The 16760-nt window shown below is 60.9% G+C and overlaps 1 protein-coding gene and 1 long non-coding RNA gene across 5 annotated transcripts in view; one reads left to right on the top strand and one right to left on the bottom strand.

Annotated features, from left to right (window-relative positions):
* Nucleotides 1–8675, top strand: part of PCDH1 (protocadherin 1) — a 56642-nt gene extending 47967 nt beyond the window's left edge. For 3 of the 4 annotated variants that reach the window (XM_063413231.1, XM_063413229.1, XM_063413228.1), the window contains exon 5: nt 5824–8675. In XM_063413231.1, coding sequence (XP_063269301.1) covers nt 5824–6209 — 386 coding nt within the window. In that variant the 3' untranslated portion in view covers nt 6210–8675. Of the gene's footprint in view, nt 1–3932; nt 3976–5823 lie in introns of all 4 variants that reach the window. The other variant, XM_063413230.1, reaches the window with a different exon arrangement.
* A 4794-nt stretch (nt 8676–13469) lies between these two features.
* On the bottom strand, nt 13470–16408 carry LOC134559151 (uncharacterized). The gene is made up of 3 exons (XR_010082464.1): nt 16081–16408; nt 14874–15033; nt 13470–14702 (listed from the first exon to the last, which is right to left on the bottom strand). It is a non-coding gene; the product is annotated as an uncharacterized LOC134559151 (long non-coding RNA).
* Nucleotides 16409–16760: the final 352 nt, after the last annotated feature.

Raw genomic sequence — 16760 nt, 5'->3', positions numbered from 1 at the left:
TGGAGCTCGGCAGGGAGGGGGTGTCTGGGGGGAGCAGCGCGGTGGAACGCAGCACCTGGAGGGAACGGCTGCACCGCAGCAGCGCTGCCTGCAGGGCCGGCAGCAGCACAGAACAGGGCACCCGCAGGACGAGGCACCCTGGGGGACCCGTACCTGGAGGCAGCAGCGCCGGGGGGGATGGTGCTTCCCGGGAATGGCACTGCGGGAAATGGCACCGGGAGGGAGCAGCGCCACGGGAGAGCCCTGCCTTGGGGAGTGCGCCCTGGGGGACACACCTGGGGGGGACACCTGGAGGGACACACCAGGGGGACACACCTGGGGGACACACCTGGGGAGACACACCTGTGGGGAGTGGCACTGCGGGAGAGTGGCACCTGTGGAGAACACTGGCACAGCAGGATGGGGCCTGGCAGCAGCTCTGCCATGGGCAGCAGGGAGCAGGACTGCTGGGAACGGCTCCTGGAGGGGTGGTGGTGCAGGGGAACGGCACCAGGAATGGTGAAATAGGGAATGGCGCCGACTGCCAGGAGCTGTGGGGCAGGAAGGGAGTCCTTGTTGCATGTTGAGGGGGCCAGTGGTGCTGGGAGGTGATGTCATGGGAGGCCATCACCGTCAGGGACATCCCTGAGGGGTCTGGAATGGGAGAAGGGGCATTTCCAGGTGTCCAGAGCACAGGAGGCCAAGCTGCCTCTCCTGGCAGCACTGCCTCTTTCCCTGGCTGAGGACAGACCTTTGGAATCCCTGGCACCCCAGGGTGCAGCGTGGGCCCTGCTCCGTCCCTCTGTCCCCAGGGCCAGCACAGGTCAGGGCTTTGGGGCTCTGCTTTGGGGCAGCTGGCTGGGATGAGTCCTCCCCAGGGAGGGAACAGGGCTCTTTCTGATCCCAGCTTTGGGAATGCATCTGCTTTTCCTCCCAGCTGCTCTTCCCACTCTCCCATTCCCCATTTCCTCACACAGCCGAGCCTCTCCAATCTCCCCTGGCATGCTGTGCTTCCCTCCTCCCCTTTCCCGGGCTTTTCTGCATCCTCTGCCGTGCTCGGCTCTGTCACAGCCCCGCTGCCTCCCCTCCAGAGCTGCTCCAGCACTTCCCATCCCTTCCAAGGCTTCTCCTGTGCTGCATCATCCACCCCTGCTCTCCCTGCACTGACACCAGTGGAAGGCATGGCAGGACCAAACCGGGCTGGGGATGTGGCAGAAGGTGGCATAAGAAACGTGCTCAGGGCTGGCTCTCAGCCTCTGCTTGGAGCTCCCGAGCTTGCAGAGGGTGAGGGAACCTCTGCTCATCCCCTGCAGGAGATGGAAGCGCTGCTGGCTGAGGCTGCTGCCTTTGTCTTGCTCCAGAGCTCTGCTGGAATCCCCCAGGAAGGTTTTGGAGGAGCCCTGCAATGGGATGAACTCCTGTCCTGGGTGGGGAGAGAGGGAGACAGCAATAATTAGCAGCAGCACCAATTTGTGCCTCTTTCCAGAGGAGCCAACCTGGCATCTCTGAGGGCATAAAAATCCTGGTGTAAAACCCCAACCATGCCCCTGAATAAACCAAAGGGATCCAACTTTTCCAGCCCTGGATTCATCCCCAAGGAGGAGAGCGCCCCGAGCAGCTGACAAGGGCATGCCAGAGAGAGGCAAGGCTGCAGGAAGGGGGGATCCAGGAGGGTGTGAGGGTTGTGAAGGCCCAAGCAACCACTTCCCTGCCTGGGGAGCACAGTGTGGTGGCCTGGAATAACCAGGATGGGCCAAAGCTCAGGAAAACACGGCAGCTGCACCAAGCTTTCCTTGGCGTGGCCAGGACACCCTGATACCCCAGAGGGTGTGGCCATCCTCTCCATCCCCTGGGAATGTTGTCACATTCTGGGGCCTCAGAGGCACAGAAGTGCATTTTGAGTGGAGGAGGGATCCAAAATCCCGAGTGCTCTTTGTGCACCCCGAGGTGTGGGCCACAGAACTGGGGAAAATCGATGGGCAGAACTCCCATCAAAGAGGGATTTGTGCTTGTCTGGCAGCACACTGGAGTGAGTCCCTGAGCCACCAGCATGTGCTGGGAATTAGGCCATGGGGTCGTGTTTTCCCTCGGTCCCAGCTATTCAGGAATTCCTGCCTGCCCCGTTCCGGGCTCATGGCACAGAATCCGCTCCTCAGCGGCTCCGCGAGCGCGGGGACAACGCTGGAAAAAGGCTTCAGTGCCAGGAGCAGGCAATGGCTACAGCAGAATAAAAGACCCTGAACACAGCGTTCCTGCTTGATCCTGCCATTCCCAAGCTGCTGCTGGCATGAGGAAATCTCCGTAGCTTTGTTCCCTGCAGAGGTGGATTTTATTTCAGCCCTGCCAGTCCCCTCTGTGGGCTCCATCTGCCCCAGGAAGAGGGGATGGCTCTCACCCACCCCTGGGAGCACAGAGCACCAGGGTCTTTCTGGGAAGGGAAAGGATGTCCAGGAGGGAAGCTGGTCAGGAGAGGATGGCAATAATTGCTCTTGGACAGAAGTGGATGACCTCAAAGTGACCAAGCCATTGCTTGCTTGGAGCGTCCTGTGGTCCTGAGAGGAAAACCTGATGGATCCTGTTGGATTCAGGTTCCATTCTCTGCTTGGACTTGCCCAGAGCAGGGATGAAAACAGAGCTGTTGTGCCTCTGCTTTTGTAGCTCACATGGGAGACAGAATCGAGGCAATTCCCCAGGAAAACAGAGCAGCTGGTGCACGGCCAGCCCCGAGGATGTGCCCTGCCAGGCTGTGCTCTTGTGCTGCCCACACCACTGCCATGTCTCCTCTGCTGCTTTTGTGCTGCTGCTTTTGGTCCCTGCGGTGTGAGCATGGCTGTCCCCCGCGCCACGAGCAGGGCGGAGCATCCTCCTGGGTGTATCCCTGTGTGTATCCCTGTGTGTGTCCTTGTGTGTGTCCCTGTGTGTGTGTGCATGTGTGTGTGTCCCTGTGTGTGTCCCTGTGTGTGTGTGCATGTGTGTGTGTCCCTGTGTGTGTCCCTGTGTGTGTGTCCCTGTGTGTGTGTGCATGTGTGTGTGTCCCTGTGTGTGTCCCTGTGTGTGTGTGCATGTGTGTGTGTCCCTGTGTGTGTGTGTCCCTGTGTGTGTCCCTGTGTGTATTCCTGTGTGTATCCCTGTGTGTGTCCCTGTGTGTGTGTGTCCCTGTGTGTGTCCCTGTGTGTATTCCTGTGTGTATCCCTGTGTGTGTCCTTGTGTGTGTCCCTGTGTGTGTGTGCATGTGTGTGTATCCCTGTGTGTATCCCTGTGTGTGTCCTTGTGTGTGTCCATGTGTGTGTGTGCATGTGTGTGTGTGTCCCTGTGTGTGTCCCTGTGTGTATCCCTGTGTGTGTCCTTGTGTGTGTCCCTGTGTGTGTGTGCATGTGTGTCTGTGTCCCTGTGTGTGTCCCTGTGTGTATCCCTGTGTGTGTCCCTGTGTGTGTCCATGTGTGTGTCCATGTGTGTGTGTGCATGTGTGTGTGTGTGTCCATGTGTGCGTCTCTGTGTGTCCCTGTGTGTGTGTCCCTGTGTGTCCCTGTGTGTGTGTCCCTGTGTGTGTGTCGTGTGTGTCCCTGTGTGTCCCTGTGTGTCCCTGTGTGTGTCCCTGTGTGTCCCTGTGTGTGTCCCTGTGTGTCCCTGTGTGTCCCTCTCTGTCCCTGTGTGTGTGCACAGCCCCAACCCCTCCTCACCCCTCCTCACCCCTCACCTTCTGGTGTCACCACCCAGGTGGCTTCGAGTGTCCCTGTGTGAGTCCTGCGAGGGCCACCGGGCTCCAGGGAGGGTCAGGACAGAGCCGGGGCAAGGAGTGAGGGGGGAGCAGCTCCAGGAGGCTGGAGCAGGGCAGGAGAGGCTGAGGAGGCAGCGGGGACTGGGGGATCAGGGAGTGGCAGAGGTTGCAGGGGGCTGGAGGCCGGGGCTGTGCACTGATGTGACGCTGTCGTCCTTTTTCTGCCCCCCATCAGAGTCCCCTGAGCGGAGCAGGCTGTGAAGGGGGGCTGCCAGCAGGTATGTCCGTGTGGCTCCCGCCAGGAGATCCCAGCTTCCAGGGGGAGCTCCCAGGGTGGAACGTGGGCACAGGCCCCAGGGGAAACTGGGCTGCCTTTGGGGACAGTCACTGGGGGCTCTTCTAGGGCAAGATGGGCTCACACAATGGTTGGCTGCTGACTTTGCCCCTCCATCCATGCCGGTGTCAAGCATTCCCAGGATTTTCTGGGGCCTTCTCCTGCATCCCGTGTGTGAGGGCTGTGCCAGGGTGACTCAGGTGTGTGGCAGTCCCAAACTGGTGGCAGGAGGGAGCGTTGGCCATGAAACCCCACCATGGTGCTCTGGTTTGCTTCTTCCCAGGGCTCAGGGACTGCCCGTGGGTCTGCCCTGCCTTTGGGATGAGGGAGTTTTGTGGACCAGTGAGAGTCCAGTAGGAGAGGGGTGCCCCACATGTCTCAGGTCCCCAGAGCTCTTTAGCATCTCCCTCCATCAGTCTGGCAGTGGAGAGAGCTCCACGGTGGTGGAGACATGGAGAGGATTTTTGGAAGTCTGAGCAGCCTCACGGTCATGAACAGCCGCCGCTTCCACCCAGCACCAGGCTGGATCTGCTGGTGGCAGCAGGCAGTGACGTGTCCCAGGACACCACGTGGTGTCCCACTTTGGGGCAGAAACCAAGGAATGGCTCGTGGCTGGGATGGCTCTGGGAGGGACACTCAGCTCTGCATGGAAGTGCCCAATTCTGGCCTCAGAAGCCTCGTGACAGGTGCTGCCTGTGCCAAGGACACCTGGGCAGGGCTCGGGGACACCTGGGGCTGGGCGTGGCTGGTGTGTGAGGACACCAGGATGTGAATCGGTCTGACTGATGCTCAATTTCCCTGCTGTGGTGCCCTCGGGTGCTGGGCTCCCTCAGGGGCAGGGGTTTGGTGCACAGGGCACCCCACGGCACCTCCAGCCTCTCTGGGGGTGGGCATGGCTTTGCCTCCATGTGCTCGGGGATTTCAGGCTCCACAGGAGACCAGGACTTCTGGCTGGGCTTGTGGCTCCTGCTGAGGGTGCAGGGGAGGCTGGAATGTGGCCTGGAATGGCTGGTGGGAGCAGGGCAGGGCTGCCCGAGGGTGCTGCCCAGGACACACGGCTGTGCCTGGGGGCTGAGTCCAGGGCAGTTCTGTCTCTGTGAAGCCATCAGTGGTGCCCAGTGGGAATTCCTGGAGCTTAGCAGGTTCCAGGTGGTGCCTAAACTTCTGGGATCACAAGCCTGGTGTGGCAGCGTGTGTGCTGCTGTGCAAATGCCAGCTGTGGAACCTCCCTGTGCAATCCTGGTCTCCAAAGGGGAGAAAGGACTCAGGGAGCTCTGCCCTCTCTCTGCCTCCTGTTTCTCTGTGGCTTTGTGTTTCCTTCCCAGCTCTGCTTTGCTGCCTGGCTCTCTGTGGGTCTGGCTCCAGGGTGTCCGTGGGTTCGGCTCTTTGGCTGTCCATGGATCCGGCTCTTTGGCTGTCCATGGATTCGGCTCCTGGACTGTCCATGGGTCCAGCTCCCTGGCTGTCCATGGATCCGGCTCCTGGGCTGTCCATGGATCCGACTCTTTGGCTGTCCATGGATCCAGCTCTTTAGCTGTCCATGGATCCAGCTCTTTGGCTGTCCATGGGTGCAGCTCCCTGGCTGTCCATGGATCCAGCTCTTTGGTTGTCCATGGATCTGGCTCCTGGGCTGTCCATGGATCCGACTCTTTGGCTGCCCATGGGTCCAGCTCCCGGGGTGTCTGTGGGTCCAGCTGTCCCTCCCAGCGTGGGTAGGACGGGGATGTGCCCTCCCTGCCTGCCCCTGAGGCGAGGCTCGCAGGGTAACGCCGCTGTCCCTTGTTCCCCGCAGATCTCCGGCCTCTGCCCGATGTAGCCATGACTGGGACCTGCACCCGGGAGTGCACAGAGTTTGGCCACTCCGACACCTGCTGGATGCCCGGCCAGTCCTCCCCCAGCCGCAGGCCCAAGAACGCCCTCAAACTCTCCACTTTTGTGCCTTACCAAGACAGAGGGAGCCAAGAGCAAGTCGGGAACGGCAGCCCCAGACTGTCGGAAGAGCGCAGCACCAAAATGGCCAACCTCCGCCTGCTCCCCACGTACAGTGCCTTCTCCAATAGTAGCCATGAGCCCTGCAAGGACTCTCCCATGGAGGAAATTCCTCTCACCCAGACCTCGGACTTCCAGCCAGCCACCACCCCCTCGGCCCAGACCACCAAGAGGGAGATCTACCTGTGAGGCTGGGCGTGAGGGGCAGGGAGCAGAGGCCAGAGGAACATTTTCCACTTCGATGCTTTATGGCTCCGGCCGCTCCTCCAGGCAGGGCGCTCTGCGGGGAGCAGGGCAGGGCGAGGCAGGGGTGAGAGGAGCGCCTTTTTAACGCCGTGTTGCCCGGGCTGGGGGTGGGTGGGGAGGATGAAAAGCATCCCGACCCCGATTGCCGAGCTTCCCGAACTGCCGCCGGGGAGGGCTGGGCAGGCTCCTGGTGCGGAGGGCACGGAGAAGGGAGAGAAGGGCTGACGTACCAAAGGTCCACGCAGAGCTGGTGGAGTTCCTGGGGCATAGGACGAGGAGTGTCCCCGAGCACGGGGAGCCAGCTGCCTGTCTCTTTGCTGTAGACTCCTGTAAATACGAATCTTATAGGAATGACATTCAAGTCCTGCCTGATCGCAACTTTTTATTGTCCTTGAAACAAAACAAAACAAAAAAGACGTTTAAAGAGAAAACAAAATGAAATGAGAAAAAAAAAAAGAGACAAAAAAAAGAGGAAAAACAAAACAAAACAAAACAAAAAAAAAAAAGAGAGGAAAAAAAATAACAATCCACAGGGAGCAAGTTCCAGCTTTGAATGGTTTCCTGCGTGGAAGAGCCCCTGGGAGCGCAGCGTCCGGCCCGCACTCATGTTCTATATTGTAAATAGAGATGTGATCAGTCCCTGAAACAGCAGCTGGGGAGCTGGAGGAGAGGGACAGCATCCTGGCTGGACTGTAGGGACTTTGCTATTTTTCAGCCTGGATCTCTTTCTGAACGTTGTCACTGTGCCCACAAGCTGCAGGGTCCCTAGGGACTGCCTGGTGCCATAGGTGAGGGCTGCTCTGGGGGTGCGGGGGGTCCCCGGTGGTGGCCCTGCACCTGGCGGGTGAGGAGGGGTGGGGAAGCCCCCAGTCAGGGGTCCGGCTGGGTCCGGGGAGGGGATGTCCCCAGGAAGGGACCGGCTGGGTCCGGAGAAGCCCTCAGTCCGCCTCTGCTGGCAGGGAGGTCGCCAGCGGCTCCGGCTCCCAGCCCACCGCCTCGGGCCTCCTCCGGGGCAGGGGATGCCCACCAGGCCGGGCTGTGCCGTGCCCTCCACCTCCGTCCCATCCGCCTGTAAAGCCACCATTGCCTTTGTGAGGAGGAGCTTTGTCTCAGGGTCACACCGGGGGCCGCCCAGCCCCTGCCCGCTGGACTCCCGCTGCCCTTAGGCCCCAGGGCCACTCTCACGGGGTCCGGTTTTCTCTTCCATTGTCAAAGGTCCACCGGTCTCCCCGGCGGGTCCCCGCTGCCCCGGCGTCCTCAGCTCCCGTGCAGGGTCCCCACCCGGGGCGGGGGGAGAGGAGCCCCTGCCCCTCACAGGGCTCCCCAGAGGGGGACCCCTGCCTCTGTCCCTGCTCCCTCGGCAGCTGGGGCACCCTCCTGGCCTTGGGGTGCACCCCTGGCAGGAGGGGTCCGGGCGACTCGCGCCTCATTCCTGGGTAGCCCTTCCCAGCCCTCGCCCGCCGGGCCGCGGGAGAGGCCGTGCTGCACCCTTGTGCTTCCCGTCTCCACCTCTGGCATCTTCCCGAGGAGCCGGGCCGGCAGGATGGCTCTGCCGTGGCGGCACATCCTCGGAGCGCACGGCCCGTCCCCGCGGGGCTGGCGGGGGCTGTGCCGGGCTCGGGGGGCGCGGGGACCCCGCAGGGCCGGGCCATAGCTGTAGTGCCTGTCGGGACCCCCTGCCCAGCCTCCTCCCCCCCGCACCCCGTCCTGAGCAGCTCCTCTCCCCTGATGGGGCGGTGGCAGGACTCCCGGTGCCCGCCCAGCCCGGGCGGCAGAGGAGGGCAGCAGAAGGCGCCTGCTCGCACCCGCTGCCCCCTGTCCCTCGCGTCCCTCGTGCCCCAGCCCTGCCTTCCCCGGTGGCACCGCTGCCACCCCGCATGGCCCGCGGGCCCGGCACCCGGCGGTGCCTCCCGGAGGAGGCAGGACCCTCCTCCCGGCCCCGCCGCTGCTCCCGCCCGGCCGGGCGGCCCTGGAGGCGGGCGGGATGCTCCCGGTGATGTGCAGCCGCCCGCCCGGCCGGGATCCCTGCTCTGCCCCGCGGGGCCGCGTTCCCCCGCTCTGGCTGCCTGAGCAGGTGCCGCTCCTGACCTGTTTTTATTGTAGCTCTGTAGTTTCAGGGCCAAACTGGGCAGAATGTGCAATTTGGCCGTGCTGGCCACGATCTTTGAATCCACTGCCAACTCGGCTGCTCACGCCTCCCCTGGGCTCAGGCAGTGGCAGTGTCCAGTGCCCCTCTTGGGGACCCCCGGGAGAGCCACGTCCGAGGGGGGCTTGTCCAAGACCACCTTATCCCGGCGCGTGGGCTCCCTGCTGTGTGCTGGGGTCTCCGGAGGGATCCCGAGGCTGGAATTGCAGTGGCTGGAATTGCTGTGTTGTCTCCTGGAGCACCTGGCGATGTCCTCAGTGCGAGTGCAGAGGGGTCCCCGGGGGATGGGGGTGGGGATGGGTTTGGGGATGGGTTTGGGGTGGGGGAGCCCTGTGGGGGTGCACAGAGGGCTGGTGGGGGTTGAAGGGCAGCACAGCGGGGCCAGGGTGGGGTGTCGGGGTGCAGAGGGCTTGGGGGTCTCAGGGCACTGGGTGGGTGTGTGGGGAAGGCCAGAGGGGGCAGTGGGGCCTCGGTGGGGTGCAGGGGGATGGGTCCCTGGGGAGGAGAGGGCTCTGAACATCAGTCCTGGGAGAGGGGTTGGAGGGGATTTGTCTCGGGGGGAAGCTGCCAGTGTGGCTGGGGATCAGTCCCGGGGGAGGGCGAGGAAGAGGTGCTGTGGGAAGAAGCTCATTTGCACAATTATAAGCCAGAAGGATAAAGCCTCTGTGCACGTGGGGGGAGGACAGCTCCCCACGGGCTCCGGTCTAGACAAGCACAGGGAGGAGGAGGGTTCACTGTATCTCACACTGCACTAGGACAAGCCAGGGGGAAAACCAAAGGTGGGAGCCAGGGAGCAGGCGGGCTGCGTGGGAAGGATCTAAGCGACCCCTTTGTAGCTCTTCAGTGTTGGTTCTATTTATACGAGATTTCATTTCCTTGCTTGTGATGCCTTGTTTTTTGTACAGTTTTATGTACATGCAGGTGTAGCTTTTCTAAAGGAGAAATCCTATGGCAGAGTAAAGTACCCCCACTATTTTTCAGATGGTGCCCTGTGTCTAAGGCGACGCCTCTTGCTAAGGTTGTACTGCTCAATGTGTGATGCATTTCCCTGTGCGGGGAAGCCTCTGGGCCGTGGGCTTGGTTCTCCCCGGGCGCTGTGAGCACAATTGATTCCCTTGTAACTCTTTCTGTTCGGAGCCGTGAGCATGACACCGTCGTGATCCCCTTTCCGTTCTCCCCCGTTCCGTTCGTTTGCTGAGCTGTCAAGATGACCAAGTCCATTGTAATTAGCCCTTCCTAAAGCTTTACAATAAAAGTGTGAAAACCCGGCTGCCTGGGCCTGGCTGCTTCTTCCCTCGCGTCCCCCTGAGCATCCTCAGGGGAAGGAGGAGCTTTGAGATCTGCCTGCCTTCCTGCCCTGCTCTTGGCTCCCTGTTTTCCAGCTTGAGGATGTTCCTGCACAGGGACAGGGAGGATGAGCTCCCAGAGCACTTCCCCTCAGAGCAGGCTCCTTCAAGGCCGGGTTTGGTCATCCAGTGGAAGATGTCCCTGCCCATGGAGCTGGATGAGCCTTCAGGCCCCTTCCAAGCCAAGCCACTCCATGATTCTGTGATTGATTCTTTGATTGAAACCCAAATATTTCAGTGAAAAACACCTCCAGCCCCAAGGCCTCCAGCACCCACCGCCAGCCAAGGTGGGAATCAGGGAAAATCCCATCAAAGCTCTCCAGATCCCCTCCCACCCCCACCACCGCTCCGTGGAGAGTTGCTCCATTTTCCACCATTTCACCATCTCCTTTCCCAGGCATGGCTGTGTTTTTTTGGGTCTTTCAGACCCTCTGGAAACATCTGTGCCCCTCCAAACCAGGGCACATTTGTGTCTCCTCCCAGTCCAGCTGCAGGGAGCTGCTCCAGCTGTGGCTGTGGGGTTTCCCTGCCTGCCTTTGCACAGGGTCCTGATGATCCCGAGCTGCACCGGGGTAGAGTTACTCCCCTCTCTGGGGGGTTCCATACAGATATGGCACATCTGGGCTGTGCTGGGCTCACACACAGCCTTGCACCTCTCCCTGCTCAGCTCCCGGCTCGCTGTGGTTGGACCACCAAGCAAAGACTCCTTCCCAGCTTGGAAGACTCCAGGAAGGGAGAGTTCCCAAGTGAAGACGAAGCTCAGCCTCCCCTCCCCTTTGCAGAGACTCCTTTGGTGACATCCCCTTTGGAGCCCAGGGCTCTGCAGGGCCATGAGAGGAGCTCTGATGCCCCATTCCCACGGGGTTGCCCCTCGTGGTGAGGGCTGGGGTCTCTCAGCTGCCCCTTGGGGCAGGCTCAGGCCAGCTGGGAGCAGGGATGTGTCCCCAGGGATCCTGGGGAGCCCTTTGCTGTCATCCCAAGGAAAAAGGATCCCAATGTTGAGGGTGGCACAGAGGGCAGAGCTGCCAGCACCCTCCTAGCCCCAGGACAGGTGACCAAAGTGGGTTTTCCCAAGCAGAGACAGTCCCAGGCCCTCCCTGTCCTTCCTGAACATTCTACACCCTGCATGTGTGAGTTGCCCCTCACTCTCCCTCCTCCCCCTCCTCAGCCTATTCAGACCCCTCCCTGACCCCATCTGTGCCTCCTTCCCCTCTCTGCCGGCCCTTTCCCACCCATCCCACCCATCCCTCCCCTCCTGGTTCCCCCCTTGCCTCTCCTCGCCGTTCCTGTGCTCTCCCCTCACCCACATCGGCACACGGAGCCTTCCCGCTCCTCCAGCACAGCCCCGAGCTCGCATCCAGCCAGGCTGGAACCCTCTGGTTTCCATGGCAGCACACATCAATTACCGGCTGGGAAGGGGCCTGCGGATGCTGCCGGTGCTGCAGCTGCCCAGCACGGCCGGGGTGGGCACAGGGATCCCATCAGCACCACCCTGCTGTGGGATTTGGTGCCCAGGAAACCCTGCAGGGGGGTGGGAGGCAGGAATCCTGCAGCCCAGGATTGTCCCACCTGCCTGGGCTCCATGGGGTGGGGTGATGTGGCCTTGGTGACCCTGCTCAGTCCATGGGGATTCATTCCTGGCTTGAGGTGGAGGAGATGGAAGCTCCTGGCCACTCCTTGGTGGCTTCCCTGGTGTTGAGGCACATGCAGAGAGGGGTGAGGGGTGGCTGGTGGGGACAGCATGTGACAGGGGACGGGCTGGGCTCTGCCAAAGCTCTGCTGTGATCTGGCTTCTCCAGGTACCTCTGGTTTAATTGGGTCCTGGCTTACAGTGGCAGCTGGGAATGTGCCAGGCCAGGGACATCCATTTTGACGGGAAATTTAATTCCTGTGCCTCCTGAGGGCCTGACCTGCAGCCCCAGCTGTCCTGCTGCCTGCACAGACCTGGCAGGGTCATTTCCAGGCCTTGCATGGTAATGGGGACAAGGTTTGGGATCTCTCGCTGGCTCCAGCAGTGCAGTGGCACCATTTCCTCCCAGACTGCCTTTCCTGAGGGTTTTCCCAGCAGGACTTTGCTCAGCCCTAAGCACTGGGCAGTTTGAAGCTGTGTTTTCAGTGGCCAAAATATCACAGAAGCACAGGAGGGTTTGGGTTGGAAGGGACCTTGGAGAAAATCCAGTCCCACCCCCTGCCATGGCAGGGACACCTTCCACCATCCCAGGCTGCTCCAAGCCCCATCCAACCTGGCCTTGGGCACTGCCAGGGTCCAGCGGAAGCCACAGCTTGTCTGGGAGGCCTCAGGGCCTGCCCACCCCCATCACCATCTCTGCTGTGTCCCCTTCTGCAAGTTCCTGGCTCCCAGAGCAATGGGCATTCCTGGCAGCTGGAAACAGGAGCCAGGTGGGAGCCTCAAAACAGCCTGATCCATCCCCACTGAATCCTTGAAGAATTTAAAAGATGCTGAGGTGGTTCCTGGGCCAAGCAACTCCGGAGGGAGCCAGCACAGCCCTGCCCAGAGCAGTGAGGGCCCAGCAGGGTGGACTTTTCCTTGGATGAGCAATGGGACAGCTCTCCCTGCTGTGATGACTCCACAAATCCCTCCTGGCATGGGAGCAGGGCTCTGGATCACCGCTGAGCCAGCTGAGTGCTCAGGGGAGAGGTTCCAAAAGAACCAAAGAGCTGACACCACTCTTTTTTTTTTTTTTTTTTTTTTTTTTTTTTTTTTTTTTTTTTTTAATCACAAGATGTGTTTTATTCCACGATTCCCACAGGCAGCTGCGAAACCTCCAGAGCAGGACCATGGAGAGGGCAGGGAGGGACCGAATCGGGGTTGGGAACAGAGCCTGGAGTGCCGGAGGAGCCGGATCCCGGCTCGGGAGAGCCGCTCCCTCCTTCCCCCGCCGGCTCCGGGCGGTGCCCGGCCCCGCGCATCCCCGCCAGGCACTCCGGTAATAGGATGAGCGAGAGACAAGCCCGCGGTGGCCCTGGAGCCTGGCCCCGCATATGTTGTGGTGGCCTCTGGGGGAGATTGGATATTGTGCTCCAGGAGAAGCCCCTGTAATCGCCCGCAGGATGATTGGGATTTGCAGCAGCTCAGAGGAGCAGGGGGGCCCAGCCCCAGGCAGTTTGCTCGGTGTCTTTGCTTGTCTGGCACTCTGATGAAGGGGATTAGGAGATTTAGAGGCAGCCCAGCCCCCTCTCCGGGGGGCTCTGGAGCTGCAGCCCCAGCAGAACGCACGGCTCCGTTTATTCCCTCAGGCAGATTGATGGGCACAAGGCTGGGGTGCTGCCACCAGCAGCTAATCACGGGCAGAAGCTCTGCTCCTCTGCCCGCGGGCAATTGTCATCCTCCAACACGGGAGAGTCTCCATGGCCAGGGGATCATCCCCACACTGCTGTCCCCACCCCTCATCCCTCACACCCAGAGAGCTCTCACCCCACACTGTCCCCATCCCTCATTCCCCGAGCTCTCATCCCACTGTCCCCATCCCCAGCGCTCTCTCCCCCATCCCCAGAGCTCTCCCCCATCCCTGTCCCATCCCCAGAGCTCTCATCTCACTGTCCCCATCCCCAGAGCTCTCCCCCATCCCTGTCCCATCCCTGTCCCATCCCTGTCCCATCCCTGTCCCATCCCCAGCGCTCTCATCCCACCCAGTCCCCATCCCCAGAGCTCTCCCCCATCCCTGTCCCATCCCCAGCGCTCTCCCCCATCCCGCCCCGGTCCCTGCCCAGCCGCTCCCCGGGGCAGGCGGGGCTCGGGGCTTAGTGCGCGCAGCTCTAATGGGATTAGAGGGAATGGGAGCCACGAGAGGGAACTGTGCCTGCCCATCAGCCCAGCAGGTGCCAATCACATCCCAGCACTCACATTCCTGGGGAAAGGCAGCTTTGGAAAACTCCTCTCTCGGATCTCTCGGCTCCCGAGCCCATCTCTCCACTCTGACCTCATTGTGGACACAGCTGAGTCCCACCTGCGCTCCCGAAACAGCCCCAAATTGCAAAGATTGACTCCAGAGAAGGAACACTCCTTCCCAAAGCCTTTAAAAAGGAGGTTTTAGAAGGGGTTGGACGTCCAAGCCTGCCTCAGTTCCCTCTGTGCAGCAGCCTTGTCACGGCTCCAGCACTGCAGGGATGCTCTGCAGACCCGTGAGACTCACTTTGGCTTTCTGGGAAGCACGGGAAGGATCCCATGGGAAAACTGCCAGGGCCAGTGATTAATCAGTGTTGTAATAACATCGAGGAATCCCCCACAACCCACTGTGGTGTTACCCTGCAAGCACAGGGCAGAGATTTCTGTTCCTCTGGTACTGCCACATGTGGGATATGGGGAAGGAATTCCTCCCTGGGAGGGTGGGCAGGCCCTGGCACAGGGTGCCCAGAGCAGCTGTGGCTGCCCCTGGATCCCTGGCAGTGCCCAAGGCCAGGTTGGACACTGGGGCTTGGAGCAGCCTGGGACAGTGGGAGGTGTCCCTGCCGTGGCAGGGGTAAAACAAACTGATTTTTAAGGTCTCTTCCAAACCATTCCATGTTCTATGATCCTATGAATGAGGCAGAGCTGAAAGTGGTCCCAGGACTTCATGAGGCCTTTGGGAAACACCTCTGGAGTCAACTGGCTTGAATCATTCCTCAGTTTCCCTGCACAGATCTGATCTGGAGGAACCATCGGGGAGGCTGCTCTGCCCACTCACAGCTCATTGCCTGCATGGTGACACCACATTCCAGTGGCACCTCCTTCACCCTGGAAAAACTCCAACAAAAACCACCCACAAATCCAGGGAAAGCCCCAAAATTCAGTTATTTCTACCCAAACACAGCAGGGGGGTGCCCAAGGACGATGTGCATCCTCAGGGAACGGATAACTGAGGCCACCTTGGCCTGGCCCTGTCTCTGAGCACTCATCCTGAGCTGCATCCTGGGTGCTCCAAACCTGGGGCCTTCAAGGAAAGCCTGGAAGGAAGCAGAGAGCTCTGTGCCAGAGGGACTTGGCTGTAACGGAGCCAGAACAGCGGGGATGGATCTGCAAAGCGCTGGGAAGGGCTGGTGTGCAGGGCAGGGGTGTGGGGAAGCACTGGCAAAGTGTCAGGAGGGACGGAGCCTTCTTGCCCTCCTTATGCCTACCCTAAATCCTTCCCCGTGCTCTCCATCCCATCCCAGTCACTGCTCTGCTCCTGCTCCTGGCTCTCCTGGACCCTGGCAGGTCCTGGTTCTCCATCCACACACAGATCCCAGCTTCTGCAGCCCCCTGAGGGCAGATCCATGACTCCCTCACGTGTGGATCCTGCAGGATTTATATCAGCACAAATTTGTATCAGGGCATGGCACTCCTTTCCTGGAATGGAATCTGCACTGCACATCCCAGCCCTATCCAAGCTTGCTGGAAAGCCTGGGCACCTTTCCCAGGCCTCTCTGGCTGCCAGGGCAGGTCTGCCATGGCACAGCTCCCTCGCTGTGCGGATGGGCTCATCCCAAACGTGACGGCATCCTCTGCACCCCAAAAGGCTTTCCTTGGGGTGAGGCGGGTGGGGAAGGACAGACAGTTTCCAAGGAGGAAAAGCTGAGGAGGGGCTGTTTTCCCTGTTTTCCCCGGCCTCCCCATAGCCTGAAAGCTGCTGAATTGTGCTGGTGAATGTGCAGGAGATGAAGAGATGATCAGATCCCACTCGCTGTTCCAGGGCTCCACCTCCGGGTGATGGATGCTGGAATGTGCTCCGGCACAGCCACCAGCCAGGGCTGGTGCAGCAGGAGGCAACGCTGGGACCCTCACAGGCCCTGGGGCAGCCTTGGGGACATAGTGGGATCCCAAACGGGTCACAGATGTAGAAAGTCAGCCCCATCTGAGCTTTTGGGGCGCTGCTGTTCCCCTAGCCAGGCAGAAGTGAGCTCCTAGAGATGCTCACCCTGCCTGGGAAACACCAGGAAACACCAAATCCCACACTGGAACTGTGGGGTGTCCCAACCAGCTTTCTCCCTCCTGGCTTTCATCCCTCGTGTTTGTCCTCTCATCCCACCCCACCCCACCCCATCCCATCCCATCCCACCCCATCCCATCCCATCCCATCCCATCCCATCCCATCCCATCCCATCCCATCCCATCCCATCCCATCCCATCCCATCCCATCCCATCCCATCCCATCCCATCCCATCCCATCCCATCCCATCCCATCCCATCCCATCCCATCCCATCCCATCCCATCCTTAGGACCCCAGAGCCTGTCTGGCACCTGGAGAGGTCGGGGGTGTCCTGGCAGTGTCCCAGCCCTGGTGACTCAGAATGTGTCCCCAGCCGGAGGTCTGTCCCTCCTCCTGTCCTTTCCCCCAGACTGACCTCAGCCATCCCAGTGCCCCGAGCCGAAGCCAGCCACACAGACACAGGCTCCATCCAGCCTCTCCCATCTGCAGCCGGGCACGCTCTGGGGGGATCCAGGGCCAGCGCTCGGTGTGGCAGGTTTGGATGCAGCAGCTGCGTTTTCCCAGGAGAAATCCTCCACTTGTTTAACCTTGCAAGAGAGTGCCGGGGCTGAGGGGGCATCCAGGCCCTGTGGGGACAGCTCAGGGCCTGGCACTGGGCACAGCCCTGCCCCAGGCACAGGGGGTCGGAGCAGGGGCTGGGAAGGAGGGGAGCACAGGGAATGCTGTGAAGAGGGAGGAGCAGCCAGGGCTGGTCCACAACCCCTCAGCTCCAGGCTGGAACAGGAACAGAGAAACAATGCCAGGAACAGTCAGGGACACATGGAGAGGGGAGCCTGGGGGGGCGCGGGAAGGGAAGGGAAGGGAAGGGAAGGGAAGGGAAGGGAAGGGAAGGGAAGGGAAGGGAAGGGAAGGGAAGGGAAGGGAAGGGAAGGGAAGGGAAGGGAAGGGAAGGGAAGGGAAGGGAAGGGAAGGGAAGGGAAGGGAAGGGAAGGGAAGGGAAGGGAAGGGAAGGGAAGGGAAGGGAAGGGAAGGGAAGGGAAGGGAAGGGAAGGGAAGGGAAGGGAAGGGAAGGGAAGGGAAGGGAAGGGAAGGGAA

The sequence above is a fragment of the Prinia subflava genome, chromosome 16, assembly GCF_021018805.1.
Source record: "Prinia subflava isolate CZ2003 ecotype Zambia chromosome 16, Cam_Psub_1.2, whole genome shotgun sequence".
Taxonomy (NCBI): Eukaryota; Metazoa; Chordata; class Aves; order Passeriformes; family Cisticolidae; genus Prinia; species Prinia subflava.
The sequence above is the reverse complement of the archived record's forward strand: the minus strand, read 5'-3'. Positions and strand labels throughout refer to the sequence as shown.